Genomic DNA, 18,988 nt, shown 5'->3' with positions numbered 1-18,988 from the left:
TTTTCTTGTGCTTTTCAAATCAGCAAAAGCCAGATAGGAGCGAGAAGCACAAGAGGTCCATGATTGATGTTAGACATGAATATTGATGAGCACATTTGCCAGTACCCTTGGGCTAACAAATGGAGGAGGTCACAAAGAATCTTTACTAGAAGGGAATCAGGTTTATTTGTTTAGCATACCTCAATATAAAATTTGATATGAATGATTATAAAACGTATTTTTTTAATTATTTTAATTTTTTAATGATGTTTGTGGAATGTATCTAATTTCTGTTGGTGTCTATCAATAGTAATGTCCTTTTACAGTTGTAATCTTGGTTCCACCTTTGAAACAGATTGATGTCCCGGTTACCTTGTTATGATACAAATCCTTGCTTGCTTTTTTTTGAAATGCAAATTAATTTGTTATCATGCTACTATATTCTGGTCCCTAACACAACAAGTCACCTTCGCCTCACTCCAATCAAGGCTTGGCAACTAGTACACACTGTAAAAATGGCCTATTAGATGGTTATTTTAACTGACTTCTATTAATAGTGGTATCATCATAATAACACAAATTTGTGTAAACATGTGTAATCATTATGGCATTTTAAGAAAAGTATGCAAGTAATGTAAATCAAAACCTTGATTTTCCCTACCAAATTTTTTTATCAGAAAAATTCTCAAATTTTGGTACTTCAAACCTTCACAATCCACTTTCATATCTTATACTACCATCTCTACAAATATTTGACTGTTAAACATCATTATCAGTTTACCAATGGACAGACATACTGTAGGTAACCTCAGCTCTTCCGAAAGGGCTAATGCTTAAATGTCAGCTTTGAAACTCTTTATGGTGGCCAATTTACATTATCAACTCAGTTGAACAATACCAAATTACCTTGGTTATTCACTCTTACCGAACACAGCACCTTAATTCTATTAGAAACTTACCCCTTTAATCATTAACGCTCAGTTAAGTAATTGCTTAAGTTAGATTGTGACTTACGATTATTAAATGTTCTCATATTGATCATCTCTTCAAACAATCATCTCTAGCTCACAGATTGAACCATGCGGATTTTTTCAATTAGCAGATGGTCCTTTTCAAAGGATCATATTTTATTTTCAAGAAGTGGAAACTTTACCAGATGCAGGTGGGTTGTGAGCATGAGATTGTAGGTAATAGGAGCTTTAAGGAAATGCTTTCTCTAAAATTTTTATACATTTTATGTATATACATTCTAAGCTTTTGGTAATTCTTGTTTCTTCTCCTACTCTACCCAATACATGTCATCTTTTTTTCCTCCTACTTTCATTTGGGAATTGTCCCATCATGCTATCCTTTATTTTTTTTTTTTTTAGTTGTTATTGAAACTCACTCCTTTAGTTCGCTCTCCAAACTTTTATTTGGGCTTTGGACAGATCAATATCAAACTTACAGAATTTCCATGTCATTTGTAGCATTTTTTTTAACACTGGTGATGGATTTATGTTTTGTATTTACAACATAATATGTATGACTCATTGTCATTCTTGGTTATCATTATGTGTTATGTCACATCTGCATCATAGTAAACGCCTCGTAGAGTAATGTTTTCTTTAATCATCATCATCCATCTCCATCATTATGGTTTCCTCCCTCAAGTCAAAGTTTACTACAGTGTAATAAACTTCAAGTAAACCATACAGCTGGCTCTCATTGGTCAATGATTGGAAAAGAATGCACTTTACCAAACAAATTTGGTTTGTAGTGGATATTAAGTCTTAACATAACAAAATAAACTAACTTCTTTTTTACAATTTTGATTACAGTTGAACATGTCAGACTTGGGCCTGGTGGAGCACAAGCAACCAACATTAAGACAAAACCCAAAGTGTTTATCACAGATACAAAGGATATGCAGCTCACCGGAGCATGTGTGTTCTTCATCAAAATTAACCCCACAAAAGCTCTAACAATGGCAAACATCAGTCAGGTAATGTTACTGAAATTGTATAATTCCCACCCCTTATTTATAATTTATTTTTTGTGAGAAAGATGTCCACACAGAGGGAACAGGAGTGCATTTCCTTTTACAATTGTACCAAGGCCTAAATAAGCATAAAAAACATTTCAGGTAGATTTTAAGTATTCCATATTGGGTAGCAATAGAGGATCCTGTAGTTGCAAGAGTTCAGGTGTCAGACAAATGGTAAAAAGCCCACACGTCTGACAGGAGGAGGATGAAGACCCACACACTATCCCCCTTGGATCTGCCACTACGGATGGTTTTTAGTTACATCTGATTCAATAAAGGAAAAAACTTATTTTCATTTTTGCATCCATGAACCTGCCCCTTCCTCCCTTGCAAGCCAAAAAATGTATCAAGTATGAACAGACAGTGGTTATAAGAAATAATTGAATTAGTGAAGAGTATGAGTGGTGGGGTTTTTTTTTTCAGTTTTCTAATCTGTGTGTTTTAACTCAGGAAACAACTTTTGGTTTGTTGGATACTCGTGGTGTCGGTGTTCTTCAATCAGTTGAGAGATTACTTGCAGATATCTACATTCCTGCCCTGTCTAAAAGTTCCAACTGGGGTGATTTATCAGACAAACATGGTGCAAGTGTACGACAAGGATTCATGAACCAACTTGACAATTTTGTGGGTAAGTTGATGAAGAAATGACTCAGGTTGATTACTGACATGTGTGAATGTCATCAGCTGGAATGTGCCATCAATTAACCTTGAACCCAAACTTAACTTCATGACTTGAACCCTTTCACTCCTAACGGATCTCAATAGCAATACTCCCCACAGTTTGCAAAACATTTCTTATTGTTATATTTTTAAGAGTTTGGTATTTAATCCAATGATAGGCTCTAGTTGATTTTTTTTCACTCTTGTCACTTTTTAGCTTGATGGTGTATCATTATGACGGGAAGAAATCTCTTTTTGATCTCTCTAAGAAGTGACAGGGTTAAAGCACTGTACAGTACATGAAATATCTGTAAAATTTATTGTTTCAGTTTTTATTATCATATCTGTAAAAACTTCCGTGTTTACTGGGTGATAGCCATTGTAGCTTTGAGTGGGAAGAATTAACGAGTAGGCAAAGGATGAAAAGTGAATATTCTCTTCATTTTATGTGAATCAAGTACACGGTGGTTTTGCTGCAGTTTTTGACGTCATTTCTTTGATCTGTGATAGCAATAGACGATGGTCAATTTGCTAAGCATTATTTCAACATTGAAAATGACATCTGTTCCACTGTTTATGGCTTTAAGGTGTCAAATCAATTAGTGTAAACTAAGAAGAGCATGTATCGAAAGCTGGTTGATTTTAAACTCTCACAAGCTAATATTTGTAGCAACGTACATTTGATATTCCATAGTTTGTAGTTCATCTTGATCTCTTGTACACTTCACTATTCAGGTATCCTGGCTAGTGCACAGGCCAGTCTAGATGATGCAGTGAGCCTTAAGGAATGTGACAGCATTGATCTGACGAGGATAAGTTCTCCTAATGATTTCATAGCAGCTGCTAGCTCCAGCGAGACGCTTGAACAGATTGAAGAGATTGTTACGGCTTGGATTAAACAGATCGAACAGGTTCGTGCGTATTCCCGGAAAGTATTTTCTAGAAAAAGATGTAAACTTTCTTTTTGAGGTTTTGAGGAGCTGGTCCTTTCAAAAAAGACTGGTGAAGATTTCCGAAGATATGTCCGTAAGGGTTCTGACACAGCCTCCTGTCTAATGCTTTCCCTTCCAACTTTCAAAGTTTCAGAGAGAATGTAATAATCTGCGAAGTAAACCTATATCTCTTCTCAGATCGGCTTAAGCCTATTTCACTCAAAGAATGTTTTTAAAATGTTTCACTTAAGGCGGAAAAAGCGCCTGTTTTCTTATTACGTGTAAGAATAGAAGGGCTGGCATGAGCTGTTGTGAAATCGAATTCTTTTAATCCGTAGACGCGAAAATTGTTATGTAAAGCTGGTGCGTATTCTTTAGATATAAATTTTTTGTGGGTGAAAGGTTTCTGGGCCTCTTTTTAGGTTGAAGGCTTCTGTGCTAAAATCAGCAAGCTTAAGTCTTCGATTTTAGTTTGAATGGGGGCAATCCACATGCGTCAATATGGCCTGAAAGAACGCCCAGGGTTTTACATCCTAAGCCTGAGCACTTGAACGAATTGCTCTATGAATTGATAGGATGTCACAGTGTCATTTTCAAGATCAAATCAATTGTGCACCGATCAAGGAAGTAAGATCCAAGTTTCTCGCCCCAATCGTGCACTACACGCTTCTGTATGAGGAAAACTTCTATCACCTAGCGGCACAACCCTAAAGCTCGATGGGCTTATGCTTATATGTTAAACTCGAGGCTTTTTTTTCCTTTCCAGGTTTTGGCAGAGAGTGAACAAATGAGGAAAGAGGCTGATGATGTCGGCCCCAAAGCAGAACTAGATCACTGGAAAAAAAGAATGGCTAAGTTTAACTCGCTGCTGGATCAGATCAAGGGAACAGAATGTAAAGCAGTGGTTGGGGTTCTCCACGCAGCCAAATCTAAACTACTAAAGGTTTACGAGATACTTTAGAAAGTTTTACTTCATTTTGCTCATTTGTTTTACGTGATCCGTGACCTGCTCTAATGCCTTTCCTTCCAAAGTGTTAAGCTATCTACTTTGAATTGTACGGCCTCTACAAACTTTACATCATTGAAGTATAAATTCTGATCTTAACATCCTATCAAATTTAATTTTTTTCGTAAAACTGTCGCATTTTTCACAGACTTGGCGAGACATTGACAGCAGAATAACAGATTATGCCAATGAAGCAAAAGACAACGTGAAGTTCCTCTACACATTGGAGAAATTCTGTGACCCGCTTTACAACAGTGATCCGGTAAGTAACTGCGATTGTCACATGCGGCAACTGAAGCGTAGTTCGAATGTCGAACTTTTCATGTACTCAGATGTACCGAACTCAATCCCTTTAATTATATGTGAGAACACGAAAAGAACGATTTTTGAATCACTTCAGTTCGATATATGTAAAGAATCCAGCTGAGAATTAAGCTCAAGTGGTTGGCATGGGAGGTGCGACTGTGAATGGACTTCGATTTTTATGTTACACTATTCATGCGTTGCTTATAACGAAGGAGCCGCTTTAAAATCTTTTTGCGTCTTTTAGCTAAAACACATGCTCAACTAATCATTTAACTTCTACATCTGAATCAACCGTCTGATTTTATAATTTAGGTCGACCAAATAGGTACGTCCATGAAAATTTTACTTTTGAGCCGAGAATGAAAATGTTTCTTTCCCTCTTTCATGTATTTGTGTGTTTGTTAGGTCGGTATGATGGACGGGATTCCAGGTCTTATAAACGCCATTCGCATGATTAACAGCTACTCAAGATATTACAACACGTCCGAAAGGATGACGGCTTTATTTGTTAAAGTAAGTGTTAAAGGGAGGGTGAGGTGACTCACCCATTACGCTGTTGTTTGAAAATTGACGATCTGGTCGCCAAGTTGCTCGGTGCAAAGGGTTCCCTTGACCCTTAAACCCGAAGAGTGACTAGCATCAAATTTCTCCTTACAATATCAGCCCTGAATCACACGTTAAGGTCATGAGAATGAAGGAAATGATTACTAACGAGAGAAGCTTTTGATCGGTAAACAAATTCTCCTTGTCATCACCTTAGGAAATGTATAAAGAACAGTCTGGAGAATATGCATGTTAATTTTAGGATGTAAAGGGTTAAGTTATGCCAGCATTTGAAGACGTGCAATCATCGTTAACACATATTATCAACTAAGGGCACATATTATCAACACCATCTTCACTTCGGATGGTGTTTTTGCTCACAAGCGATAAGGGTGGCTGGTAAAAAAAGAACACGAAATTGCAATTGCCCAGTACAGTGCCCTCTTTTAATCAGACCTTGAACGGTTGATCCATGATACAGAACCTCATATTTGGGAAGTTAATGACCAGTCAGGTACAAGGAAGCCTATTTTATTTTACGGTAGCCGTGTTTTACAACAAAATTTTCGTGTTTGCTCACTTTTTTAGTGCTTGTCGATTGAGTTTTCACAGCCCCCAAACAAAACCGACTTTAGTAGCGCAAAGCGCCTTTAAGTACTAGGAGCTAATGGGTGAGACGGCCTGAAAGGTCGCGAAAATGCTAATATCCAGGTCACGATTGGGTTTAGCTTGAAACTTGATTGGTCGAGCAGGTGGCGCAAGTTTTGTACACCAATCAAAGAGCGCTTGGCTGATCCCGGCACTAAATCGAGAATTGCTCTGTTTTATTCCTTCAGGTCACAAATCAAATGATCACGGCGTGTAAAAACTACATCACAGAGCATGGGTACAAGACAGTGTGGGAATACCAACAGGAGGAACTTGTCGAAAAACTGAAAAACTGCATTCGATTAAACGAAGAATACCAAAGATGCTTTCAGAAGACTAAACAGCGACTCGAGCAAAACTCGGAGGAAAGACAATTCGAGTTCAGCGAAATGTACATTTTTGGCAAAAGTAACACCTTCTCACGGCGATTGCACAAGATCATTGATATGTTGGATACGATGAAAGCGTTCTCATGTCTCGGAGAGTCAAGGATAGAAGGCATGGAACAGCTTTGGAACAAATTTGTTTTAATTGTCACAACCATGAAAAAGAAACCATACGACCTGCTGGATTATCGAAAGATGGACTTTGATGCGGATTTTGAGGAGTTTAAAAGGCAAATTAACGATCTACAGGTAAAGTGATGTTGCTTAAAGAGTATCTACCCTATGTAGGTTGTAGCTGACAATCGGGAAATAATTGTATTTCTCTTTACGGCTCAAGCACAAAGCTTTCGGTAATAATGAGTTTTAAACAATGAGTTTTTACGACCTGGGTCCACTGCGCTTTCACTCGCAACTTCATACAGAAGTTTTATGATACATTCCAAGTGTTTATCAAAAAACGCTAGATCCAATATGGGTATCGGGTATATTTTATTCCGCATGCCAAAAGGATCGCGTGTTTTCCTGTTTATGATCTCTCCACCTTACTCGAGGTCAACCCCCATCTTTTCGACCAAAATGAGAGTATATAGATGTGTTTATATGCCAAGTAGATTGCATGCAGGCGTAGAGAGTGCTGGTCATCAAAGAACATTGCAGTACTAGCGGTGTACACAGAATATACAGGGAAACACGACTGAATTTTTGAAAAGATGACCCATGGGTGTGGCCATGTCTTATCCAGCGCGTCATATATCACCCTTGTCAGTTGGGAGTTTTTGGGGGGGGGGGCTACATTTAGATTTGTCACATTGAGGCAGATGTTTTCTGAAGTCTTCAATGTACCACGTCGGTATTCATACTGTTTCAACAACGATAACAACATTTTCTTTACCACGATATGACTTTACTTTTTTTAAAGAATTCCATAGCAATTAGAGTCGTTAGATTTTAATGGAAATGGTTGAAACCTCTGAACAGGTTCAACTGCAGATTTTCATGGACAACTGCTTTGATCGGATTCCTTCGACCCAACGTGCCTTGAGGTTAATAAGGAAATTCGAGAGGTAAGTGATGAGCACCCTTACCTCTCAAGCATTATTACATCACTTCTGGTACCTTACACTTTTGAAAGCTAATCGCTACACGAGAGAAATAGAAAGGTTTTTGCCAGCTCGAAAGTCGTGATAGACTTCTTAGAAATGCCACGCCTAGAGCATTATTTTCGAGTCAAGGTTTCCAAGACGGAAAAACGGAAACTTAAGAAAGCATGGATAGGAAAATTCATTCCGCCCTAAGAACAAATCAGAATGCTATAGTCGTTACCGAGCCTTCTTGGAAAAACATTAGAAAGTTTCTATTAAGGTAACTTGCGGTTGTATTTCCAGATATTAACACGCCAGCAACAAATGTTTTCAAACCCTCTGTCTAGATTCGTCGACCCAGCTCAACATTAAACATTTAAGCTTTTCTATCGACTTTTCTGATCTCACGGTATGCAGTCTGTTTAGGATATAAAAGGTGGTGCATGGCCTCGCTCACGAAAGAGTTTTTAGTAGTCTAGTTGGCAGAGCTTCTGGACCCGAAATCAGAGGGTGTGAGGTTAGAGTTCTCACGAGGACCTCTGATTTTTACCAGTCTCTCGCCTGCGCAGAAGTGTTAACATATCTCTAATCAGCTACCATAGGGTTCTTTGTAGCTCACTGTTAGAGCATCGGAGCACGGAATCAGGAGGTCTGAGTTCAATTTATCATAGGAACCAAGATTTGTTTTTCTTTATCTATGTTTCTATGCTTGTGACAATATAAATAACATCCTCTCATATTTTTTTGTTTGTTTGTTTTTTCTCGTAGACTTTCCCTAGACAGCTTGAAGGACACGATTCAGGAGAAATACGAGCGAATCCTGATGTACTATGGCCGCGACATTGACACCATACAAAAGATTTACCAGAGACACCGTAATGATCCACCGGTGGCCTGGGATTTACCACCAATAGCGGGCAAAATAGCCTGGGCCCGACAGATGTACAGAAGGATTCAAGAACCGATGGAAATGTTTCAAAAGTATCCCACAATCCTGCAGACGCCTGAGGCCAAGAAGACCATTAAGAACTATAACAAACTTGCTAAAGTGTTGTTAGAATTTGAAGTGTTATACCATCAGGCATGGATGAAGCAGGTATGAGGGATAGTCATCAAGCCCGTTTAGTATTTTGGTTTTGTATGCTTGATAGTTGATTCTTGCCAGACAGGCTTCGATGAAAATTTGTTGCAGTAGAATTTTACCTTAATCTCGTACAGTTTCCTTGACAAGCCATGTACAAATTGTTGTTTTGCTCCTTTAAAAATATAATTTAAATGGCGTCTCGTGCAATGAGTTTTTTTTTATCAGGTTGCAGTCCATAGCTTTTGAAATTATTATTATTATTGTCGTACCCTTAACAGGTCGAAGTGGCAAAGTCTGGTTTACAGGCCTCCCTCCTCGTGCGCCATCCGGAAACAAAAGAACTCTTTGTGAACTTTGACCCTCAGATTCTAACCCTCATTCGTGAATCTGAGTGTATGGTGCGCTTAGGCTTGGACATTCCATTTGGTGCGCAGACCCTGCTCCAAAAGAGTCAAACGATTAAGAAGAACTACAATAGATTACAGGTAAATACCGATGCCCCTCGGAGGACAATTAATGAAAAGTATAAATGTAATAGTGAAACCACATTAACGCGACCACCGTCATGAAAACCGGGTACTTTAGACGGGGTCGGCTGTCAAGTTTTCAGTTAGTTTTGGGATTCCGAATCACAAAGTTGGGTTTCGAGGTTTGGCCGGGTCATTTGTGTTGTGTTCATTCTCCCAACGCCTTTCACTGTCCATGAGTAGAATTGGTTATCGGTAAGCTGTCGGAGAAATCTAACTAAACCCTGATTTGTAAGAATTCGATGCAATGGCAAGCTTGTGAGGTCTTTGCTTTTACTTGTGATTGTTCACTTTTTCTAACAAAGAGGGCAAAATTACTAAATGCAGATTGGCTAAGACAGAGGCCTTTTTTTATTAATTTTAGTTATTGCCCAAGGCAAAGTTGATTGAAATTGATTGGTTCTTAGATTGATTAGGTCCTTTATTACCTTCTTAATAAAAGAACATTTTGGCCTTCTTATTTATAAACAAGTAATTGCGTGTATCCTCGTAAAATGATGGTTTTATATTCCTTGCGTTTTCAGAAATTTCCCAGTTGCGCTGAAAACACGCGTGTTATTAATCCTTAATTTTACTCAGCCCCATGGGATTTCCTGAACTTACTTGTCCCATTTTCAAATGGTTTAAGGTTGAGGTGACGGAATCGACAAGTGTCTTATAGCTTGCGCTTGGGCAAAAAGTGTCGTTGATTTCCATTAGGAACCAAGTGAAACTTAAAGATTTTCTTACACTCTTTATAGCTGTTGTTATCAGAGAGCGTTCGGGTTCTGGCAAGGATACCTCCGGCATTTAAACCGCTTATGTCGCCGCATCTGGCCAAAGTAGATGCAGCAATCGAGCCCGGGCTGACCATGCTCAACTGGACATCTCTCAGTCTGGATGTCTACATGGATAGTGTCTATGATGCTTTCAAGGAACTAGAGCTGCTGATTGATCGAGCCAATGATTTGGTGAAGTTTCGAATAGAAGCTGTTTTGCAAGAGATGAGCAATACGCTGCTTTGTGAGTTACCGAGCGATGCGCCTTGGACTGTGGAAAGGTTTCTTAAAAACACCGAGGTAAGCAAGTGTGAAAAGTGTGAGGTTAAAAGAGTGCGCTAATTTTTATCTCCCTTGGCTATTGAGATGGAAAAATTCTTTGAAAGAATTTTGGTCTCAAAGATGTAAAAAGGTACATGGGTCTGTAAGCAGGGGGTTGGAGGGATCTGCCACAGTTGATCTACATTTAGATTAATAACATTTGGCATCATACACTTGTATCTTAATTTACAGGATCTTTGCAAGCGAGGTTCTGAATTACTGGAATCAAAAAGTGCACGAGTGGAAGAAGCTGCCAATGAATTGATCACAATGCTGCTAGAGCTTGAAGAGGAAGACCAAGATGACCTTGACAGCGACGAGGACCAAGAACACGAAGACTTTACAAAAGACCAAGACGATGGAGAACACGACAAAGTTGTTCCCAGAGGAGAGAGTGCACGCAGTCGTCCCCGGACGGGTGGTAGTCGACCAGACAGTCGGTCTGCTGGCAGTCGATTGGGAAGTGCAGTTATTAGCCCAGCGGCTGCAGCGGCGAAGCGTAAGCGCGAGATACGGGATACGCTAAATATGGAAGCTCAGGAATTGTTGATGCATTTTATTCACAAGAACATTGACGCCATTGTGCGCGTTACAAGAACAACCTTGGATGGTATGCGCAAACGCGTACAAGCTGCTCTATCGCATCATTATCTTGAGAACAGTGGCTCGTTAGGACAAGGGAAGGATTCTGGACCTGATCTATCGCCGCTCTTCTCGGCGAATGTGACTTTACAGATCCCGAACATAACCATGCAGCCGGCTTTGGACGAGATCCAACAAGGGTTAAACAAAGCTGCCCAGTATGTTGTATCTGTGTCAAAAGGTATCTCGCAGTGGTGCAAGACTTGCAAAGCACTTATTAAAGTGGAAAAGAAAGACAAAGACGATTCTGATAACGAGGCTCGAAGTCGCTCGGCGAGCAATGCAGGCAGCGATGACGAAAGCCGATCCGACGTCGCGCCTTCCCGACGAGTCACGAGAATGCCCGCCGATAGTGATGCTGGTACCGTTGTTAGCATGGCAATATTTCCGCAGAAGGCTAATTACTTCAAAAATGTCGCTGAAAACAAAGAAATCGCTAAACTTGTGTCGTTCCTGTCAACGGCGATTAACTCTCAGAAAAAGGATGTAACCACAGCCTTGGACTTTTTCAGCAAATATGAGTCTATCTGGAGGGAAGATCGAGAGGAAGACATTGCTAAGTTTTTGGAGACTGACCCCAAGTTGTCAGAGTTTGAGGCTCAGATCTTGAGGTACAAAGCCTTGGAGGACACAATCATGAGAGAGCCTGAATCTTATAAGGCTGGAGCCGTATCGTTGTTCACAGGTATTTTGTTACCAAGATAGAATTTTCAACGTATGGTTGATAATGTGGTTAAATCAACTGAGTTGAAATGTGAATTTGCCGCCTTAAAGAGTTTCTAAAGCTGTCGTTTGGAGAGTTTGTCTTGGTCATTCGGTCAGCTTTTGAGACCCTTTACAGAGGCCAATTTCGTCATCAACTCATTTGGTAAAACCAAATTATCCTGTAATACCTTCCACCGACGCAGCATCACAGTTCTCTAAAAACTTTCCCCAATGGTTGAGTTTGTTGGCTCATCGAGGGTTAACTGTCTTGAAATTCTGGAAAGCATTTATTCAACCATTTGTGGAGTTCGTTTCACATATTGACCGTCAAGTGACAGATTTCTAACTGACAATATACATAAGGGTCGTTTTTGTTTAGCTTTGTCTTTCTCTTGTACAGAACAACTCAAAACAGCGCTTTGTGCGGAAACCAGGGCTTGGTGCGTGGCCTTTGGCCGAAACTGTAACTTCAGGTACCGGACAGAAATGGAGGAAATGTTCACCTTTATTGAGGATATCACGAAACGTCTCAGTCGACCAATCAAAGACCTCGACGACATTCGGCATGCCATGGCCGCACTGAAGGAGATCCGAGATAGGGAGATTATGATTGACATGTCCATTGGACCCATCGAGGTTAGTGCAATTGGTTCTAAAAAAAACTTCGAAGCCCGACGGACCGTGATGTATCACAAAAAACTTCAACGACTTAGTCGAGCCACAGAGAAACTTTCGAATGAGATTCGTTAGTGATCCTAGACTGCTTTAGTTTTGCTTTGCCTCGCTCTTTTATAGGTCAAGAAAACTTGGTAGGTCATCCGGCCTGTCAACCAATCAGACGCAAAACTAGCACAAAACGCGACTTTCTCACTCACTTTATTCCGAGTTTATAGCAGCTCACTTGTATTTTACGTTGAGTTCTCATTCGCTTCTTGTAGTACGTGCCTTTTTGTTTCTGCTTCTTCAAACAGTGCGCATGAAAGGTCCAGACCGCTAGAAAACGTATGGAAACAAGACACATCTGATTGGTGAACCAAAATGTTTAAAAAGTTCATTTTCGACGCCAATCATAAAACGCAAGTTAGCACCACGAAAGGTCTAATTACTGAAATAGTTCTATCAGGTTGGACGGGCACAAGAAAATATAGAACTTTATACGGTGCGGGTAAACGACTTCTCGAATTCATTTTTCTTTGAACTCATTTTGTTTTCAGGAATCGTATGCGATGTTGAATCGTTACGAGTTATTGGTCGCCAAAGAGGAGTCAGAAAGGGTTGACACGCTTCGCTACTCGTGGCAGAAACTTCAGTCTCTAGCGGTAAATATATATTTTAGTATTTTTTGTCTTGGTAGTGCATTACACGTGATATTTTAAAATCTAGAGTGTCTTTTTTTCTCCAATTTGTACAACAGCTCCAGTATCAGTTATAATTAAAACTTTTTAGTTTAACATGGAAGTTGGGAGGAAAAATTGAGCGGGCTAGATGAGACTTAAGTGTCTTAAGGGGTAGTTATAATGATTAATTGCCCGAAACATTTATTGAAGCACGACCAACTTAAGAAATGGATTGAGCACGAAGGTTTGTCAACAAAGCTTCTCAGAAATGCGATGTCTTCTTGTGCTTCCGTTCCATGGCACCTGCTTCCAGAGTAGCTCAAATGACATTGTTGTGTTTGGGTTGCAATAACGATGCAGATATCCCTAAGTGAATTTGGGAACTCGAGCTTATACAGCATGTTTTCTCTGCTAAAGTCGTCAAACAAAAATTCAATTTAACCTCAACGTTTGCTGTTATTCTGTGCAGACGGAGTCTCAAGGACAGCTCATTCAAATTCAGCCTAACTTCAAGGGAGACCTTATCGACAAAGTGCAGGTTTTCATCGTGGATGTCTCTTCATTTTCATCAGATTACCATTCGGTAAGAGGTTGACTTCATTCGCCCTGTCATTTGCATGTGCATGTATTCGCCCTGTCATTTGCATGTGCATGTGCGTCGCATATGACTTGTTATTATTATTCTTTTGCCAGAGTCGGCGTAGATGATTACCTGAAGGCGCTCGTCATAAAGTTTGAAATGCCTGGGTCCAAGTCATATACACTGCCTTACAATTATAATTTTTTCTTGGTTTTCCTAAGTTCATTTCCGCTGCTGCGATTCTTAAAATTGATAGCCAAATGGTTGCCCTTCACCGTTTTAACCAATAATATTGATTCCATTTGTTAACTTTTTCACAGTGTCTCCAAGTACCTCGAAGGTGTTTGATAGGTTGACCCTTCAATCGCAGTTTTTTTTTACCCTTTTAATTTATGTACTAATTAATATATTTATTTACAACTCCTTTTTTTTCAGACTGGCCCAATGGTTCCAAATGTCCCTCCACGTGAAGCTAGTGACAGACTGATCATCTTTCAGGTTAGTTCGTATGAAGACTGAAACCGCAGCCAGAATTCGTAGCAGCCTTTTTCGAACTTTATTTTATTGAGTGATCGTATTCGTTATTACAACGTACCTGCCAGGGCCTCGTTGTATAAAAGGCGGATGATGCTATTCAGCGGATAAATGGTTATCCAGCGGATAAGTTTTAAGATAAGCCTAAGATAATTATCCTTCCCTAGTTCAACTACTTGCTAGAAATTTCCTTGAAATTAATTGATGCAGAGGAGAGTGGCTGAGTGATAAGGATATCGTGTTTTACAAATATTGCACGTAAAGAAGGATGAAAAACATAACCCCTTGAGTAGCTGAGTTTTCTCCTTTTCTTCAGGCAGACTGGTCTAAATCTTTCCAAAGTTCCACAGTCTATACAAAGACTGTCCTACTGGAAGGAAAGTAGTCTTTTTGAAATATTTGTTTTTTTTGTCGTCTTCATGCAGAATCGATTTGATGCTCTTTGGCGTAAATACATCACATATTCCGGAGGAGAAGAGCTATTTGGGCTCTCTGTGACAGAATACCCAGACCTGATGCAGATCCGCCGAGAACTGAATCTTTTGCAAAAGCTCTACGGCCTGTATAATGACGTCATTGACACTGTGAATGGATATTATGATATCCTGTGGGTTGACGTCAATATAGAAAAGATCAACATAGAACTACAAGACTTTCAGACACGGTAATGCTTCAGTTAAATAGCTCACTGGAAAGTTTTGCTAACATAATTTTTAGATTACCAGGGAGGGTAGGCTGGTGTTTTCAACAAGAAGGAGCGGGCGCTACACAGCGTATAACTGGCATTTAAAGGGATGTCTGATTGTTTTATCACGAGTTACAACTTTTACTTGTCCTAGAGGATCTCAGGCACTAGGGCTATTTGCAGGAAATAACTTATTAGCAGTGGGGATTTCAAGTGAGCCTGGATGTTTTTTTTCTTGCTATAAATAAACTACAATAGCAAATCACACCAGAGGGTTTTTTCGAAAACAAGCTGGCCTAGACGAAGGGCCTCAGTGGTGCGCTGAACTCTGAATCGGAAGAACTGAGTTCGAGCCCCGACAGGGGGTTATTATGTCGTGTTCTTAGACAGGACACTTAACCCTCACCCTCACAGTGCCTTTCTCTTAATCAGCGTACTGTCACGGAAAACTGACGAAATGCTGAGGGGTTATCTGCAATGCGGTCGCACCTCATCAAGATGGAAACACCTAGAAGCGCTTGATTGTAACGAAACCGGGATGAGCTGCCATGACATGGCCCGCTTTGCTTGTGCGCAGATTTTACCTTTACCGTGATCTTGAATTCCTGGAAAGCGTTAGTATTCAATGTAAACTCTGCATTTTCCTTTCCACTAGATGCCGTAAGCTCCCTCGGGCCCTGAAAGACTGGCAGGCCTTCCAGGATTTGAAGCAAACGATCGATGACTTCAATGAAAGCTGTCCGCTGCTGGAACTGATGGCGAACAAAGCCATGAAACAGAGGCATTGGGACAGGATAGCTGGACTGACAGGACACACATTTGACATGGAGTCAGAAACATTCTCACTGAGAAACATCATGGAGGCACCTCTGCTGAAGCACAAAGAGGATATTGAGGTGTGCACCCAATGGATTGTGTTATTTTCATTATTGTTTTCTTAATGTCCCCAGAGAGGTTTTATGGCACAGGCTAAAGATGGCTAAGCAGTCTGAAGCAATGGAAATTTTGTTCAATGAAGTGTCTTGCTATTTAACCTCTGCCGGTCAGATTTTGAACAAGGAGTGGACGTTTAAAATCTTCCAGTGTGAATGGCTCAACAAGAAAACTGTTCAGGGTTGAAAGGGAAATTCACCGCAGCAAGTTTTCTCTTACAAGCAGTTTTAAAAAATTCTCTTTTTCTATAAAGTGAACAGTTTTTCCTTGTCAAGGTCTTCTGTGTCTTAACTTAATCGTTTAAAATCGGTCTTCACTCTCTGCAGGATGTTTGCATCGCTGCAGTCAAAGAGAAAGACATAGAAGCCAAGCTTAAGTCAGTTGTTGCTGATTGGAGTACAAGGGAGCTGACTTTCGCAAATTTCAAGAATCGTGGCGAACTGTTGTTGCGGGGCGACAACACATCGGAGATTGTGGCGTTGATGGAGGACAGTCTTATGGTGTTAGGCTCTTTAATGAGTAATAGGTAAGAAAAATTCGTACAGCTTAATGGATGACGTGGGAGACTTGGTGGCCTTGATATTAGCCCGCTGTGTTTAGGATCGAAAAACATGTCATTGTGTCCAGACTTGGCACTTTGTTCTCTCAGCGCCTCTCTCCATTCAGGAGTGTATATGAATACCGGCTTATTTGTTTGAGAAACTAGACGAAATGCTTAAGGGTAGCCTGTAATAGACGGTTTCGCTAATCAGGAAGCGTAGCAATTACTCCCGGTCGCTTTGAAACCGGAATAAGCTCTGGAAGCTGTTAAGTCGGTTAAATTAAAGCGATAACTTGCGAAATGTGACGGCAAGTTTGGGCCAACAGCTATTACAATTAAAAATGTGTCAGATATGTGTATAAAATGACTCGTATAATTCTAAACACTTAGGTACAACGCTCCCTTCAAAAAGAATATCCAGAGCTGGGTACAGAAGCTTTCCAACACAACGGACATCATAGAGAACTGGCTAACGGTTCAAAACTTGTGGATTTATCTCGAGGCTGTTTTTGTTGGTGGAGATATTGCAAAACAGCTACCGAAGGTTTGTCTCCGTCTAGACAAGATGCTTTTCCAAGCTGCTCTCAATATTAGTCTATATAAACATATTTTTTTGGGTTTATTTTTTATTTTAGGAAGCCAAGAGGTTTCAGAACATCGACAAACAGTGGGTGAAGATTATGACTCGCGCACATGAGAATGCCAATGTAGTGCAATGTTGTGTGGGGGACGAGACCCTGGGGCAGCTGTTGCCACATCTGCTGGAACAACTAGAACTTTGTCAGAAGTCGCTTAGTGGGTAGGTTGCGATTCTCTACCTTATTGTCTTTCTTCTCAGTTGCAATGACGTTGTCTTCGCGTTATTGCGGAAAAACACAACTACATGATCGATATATGAATTTAATGTTTCCTTATAAACATTTTTTTGTGTTACTTTTTAGGTACTTGGAGAAGAAGCGTCTGGTCTTTCCAAGGTTTTTCTTCGTTTCTGATCCGGTCCTGTTGGAAATCCTTGGCCAAGCAAGTGATTCTCATACTATTCAGGTAAACATAATTTCTGAACAATAGAATATGCGGCTTCAACTGTAGTGCTGGTCTATGTTTGCTACATTTAGTACGCTTTTCACCGCTGAGGCCACTTTTACGATATCCAAAGCCCTTGTTTAAAAAGAGGGTTTCATGAGAAAATTTAGAATTTGATCTCATTTTGAAATTAGGGACTTTTGGAATTTTGAAATTGCCTGTAAGTATTGATTTAGAGATACTATATCTACAACATAAGCCAATTTACTTTTTGACGATTCCAAACAGTTTTGTGTATAGAAGTCGTTAAGTATTGTTACTGTGTTTCCGTTTCTAGGCTCACTTGTTAAACGTGTTCGATAACACCAAGAATGTTAAGTTCCATGAGAAGGATTATGATCGTATTCTGGCTGTTATCTCCTCCGAGGGAGAAACAATCGAGGTAAGAAATATATAATCAAAACTTTCGAGTTATGTTGTCGCAGTATAATTTTTACTGATCATGCAATCTTCGAGAAACTGCCTCCAGTTTAGAAGGTAAAAGCTGTTGTTAGAGATCGTTTCGACTGAGCGTCGTAATTTTTAAATCCATTTAAATCCCAGAGAACAAACGACAAGCAATGTAAAGAAAAATATGCAAATATTTTCGACGCTCAATTAGAAATTGGTAAAAATTCAGTGACAATAAAAGCTTTTTCGACTCCTAATTGAAATTTCTTTGTTGTAGCTTGAGAAACCTGTTATGGCTCAAGGTAATGTTGAAGTTTGGCTGGGCACCCTGCTAGAAATGTCGCGCAAGTCAGTTCATCACGTGATCCGGACTGCGCACACCGCTGTACAAGATCAAGGTTTTAATCTTCTGGAGTTTCTCAATACGTTCCCAGCTCAGGTGCATTTGCTTTCCTCTTACTATTCTATATAATGAACTTGACCGATGATGGGAGTATGCCTATTGAATTATGATTATCCGGACAATATAGAGGAAAGAACAACTTGGGGTAAAGGATCGAAAATCTAGCGCAGCACAAAACTGAGGAGGAAAACGAGGAAAAACGACTTACTAAATGGTGTTCGTATTTCTGGTGGCTGAAATTCCACTTGAGTAATGAGGAGTTTAAGCTTAGAGTTTCATTTCCAGATATGAAGTGGCATACCCAATAAGAACTTTGAAAACCATGCATACACTGTACTTTCCGATCTTATTGCGGGCTATTTAGGAGGATATTTCTCGACTATAACCCGTTCATTGCTGTAGGGAAAATGATGTCTCCTTTCCTCTCTTTTCTATTCAATTCAATCGCCAGAATTGTATTTTTGACCATAAAAAATAACAAAAAAAAATGCCTACTTGCTTTTTTGATCTGTCATCCACACTTCTTTCATCAGTCTGTTCATCTGTCAGTCCACCCGTCCTGTCCACATGTCAAGACATTATGATTGATTTTTCTTACCAGTACAATCGCCTGAGCTATGTGGCCTTTTTTCCATAGGTCGGCTTGCTAGGAATTCAAATGATATGGACCCGAGACTCAACCGAAGCTTTGACAAACGCTAAGTACGACAAGAAGGTGATGCAGCAAACCAACACTGCATTCTTAGAACTGTTGAACGTGCTCATCGAGCAGACCACCAAAGAACTCACCAAAGTAGTCAGGACAAAGTTCGAGACATTGATTACCATTCATGTTCATCAGAGGGACATCTTCGATGATTTGGTGAGTGAATTGAAGACCTCAAGAATGAGTGGATT

General features: G+C 39.9%; 1 protein-coding gene across 1 annotated transcript in view; it reads left to right on the top strand.

Annotated features, from left to right (window-relative positions):
- Positions 1-18,988, top strand: part of LOC136279710 (dynein axonemal heavy chain 5-like) — a 24,473-nt gene that overhangs the window by 4,635 nt on the left and 850 nt on the right. The window contains exons 2-27 of the mRNA XM_066163657.1: positions 1,082-1,141; positions 1,800-1,963; positions 2,456-2,633; positions 3,401-3,576; positions 4,364-4,540; positions 4,752-4,865; positions 5,315-5,422; positions 6,289-6,735; positions 7,465-7,550; positions 8,337-8,664; positions 8,931-9,137; positions 9,920-10,237; positions 10,451-11,585; positions 12,006-12,241; positions 12,820-12,924; positions 13,412-13,525; positions 13,958-14,020; positions 14,482-14,720; positions 15,397-15,637; positions 16,001-16,200; positions 16,606-16,759; positions 16,851-17,014; positions 17,157-17,259; positions 17,576-17,680; positions 17,966-18,127; positions 18,729-18,953. Coding sequence (XP_066019754.1) covers positions 1,082-1,141; positions 1,800-1,963; positions 2,456-2,633; positions 3,401-3,576; positions 4,364-4,540; positions 4,752-4,865; positions 5,315-5,422; positions 6,289-6,735; positions 7,465-7,550; positions 8,337-8,664; positions 8,931-9,137; positions 9,920-10,237; positions 10,451-11,585; positions 12,006-12,241; positions 12,820-12,924; positions 13,412-13,525; positions 13,958-14,020; positions 14,482-14,720; positions 15,397-15,637; positions 16,001-16,200; positions 16,606-16,759; positions 16,851-17,014; positions 17,157-17,259; positions 17,576-17,680; positions 17,966-18,127; positions 18,729-18,953 — 5,609 coding nt within the window. The remainder of the gene's footprint in view (positions 1-1,081; positions 1,142-1,799; positions 1,964-2,455; positions 2,634-3,400; positions 3,577-4,363; positions 4,541-4,751; positions 4,866-5,314; positions 5,423-6,288; positions 6,736-7,464; positions 7,551-8,336; positions 8,665-8,930; positions 9,138-9,919; positions 10,238-10,450; positions 11,586-12,005; positions 12,242-12,819; positions 12,925-13,411; positions 13,526-13,957; positions 14,021-14,481; positions 14,721-15,396; positions 15,638-16,000; positions 16,201-16,605; positions 16,760-16,850; positions 17,015-17,156; positions 17,260-17,575; positions 17,681-17,965; positions 18,128-18,728; positions 18,954-18,988) is intronic.

This window comes from Pocillopora verrucosa, chromosome 3 (assembly GCF_036669915.1).
Source record: "Pocillopora verrucosa isolate sample1 chromosome 3, ASM3666991v2, whole genome shotgun sequence".
In the NCBI taxonomy this organism is placed as follows: domain Eukaryota; kingdom Metazoa; phylum Cnidaria; class Anthozoa; order Scleractinia; family Pocilloporidae; genus Pocillopora; species Pocillopora verrucosa.
Note: the sequence above shows the minus strand (reverse complement) of the source record. Positions and strands in the feature narration are given on the sequence as shown.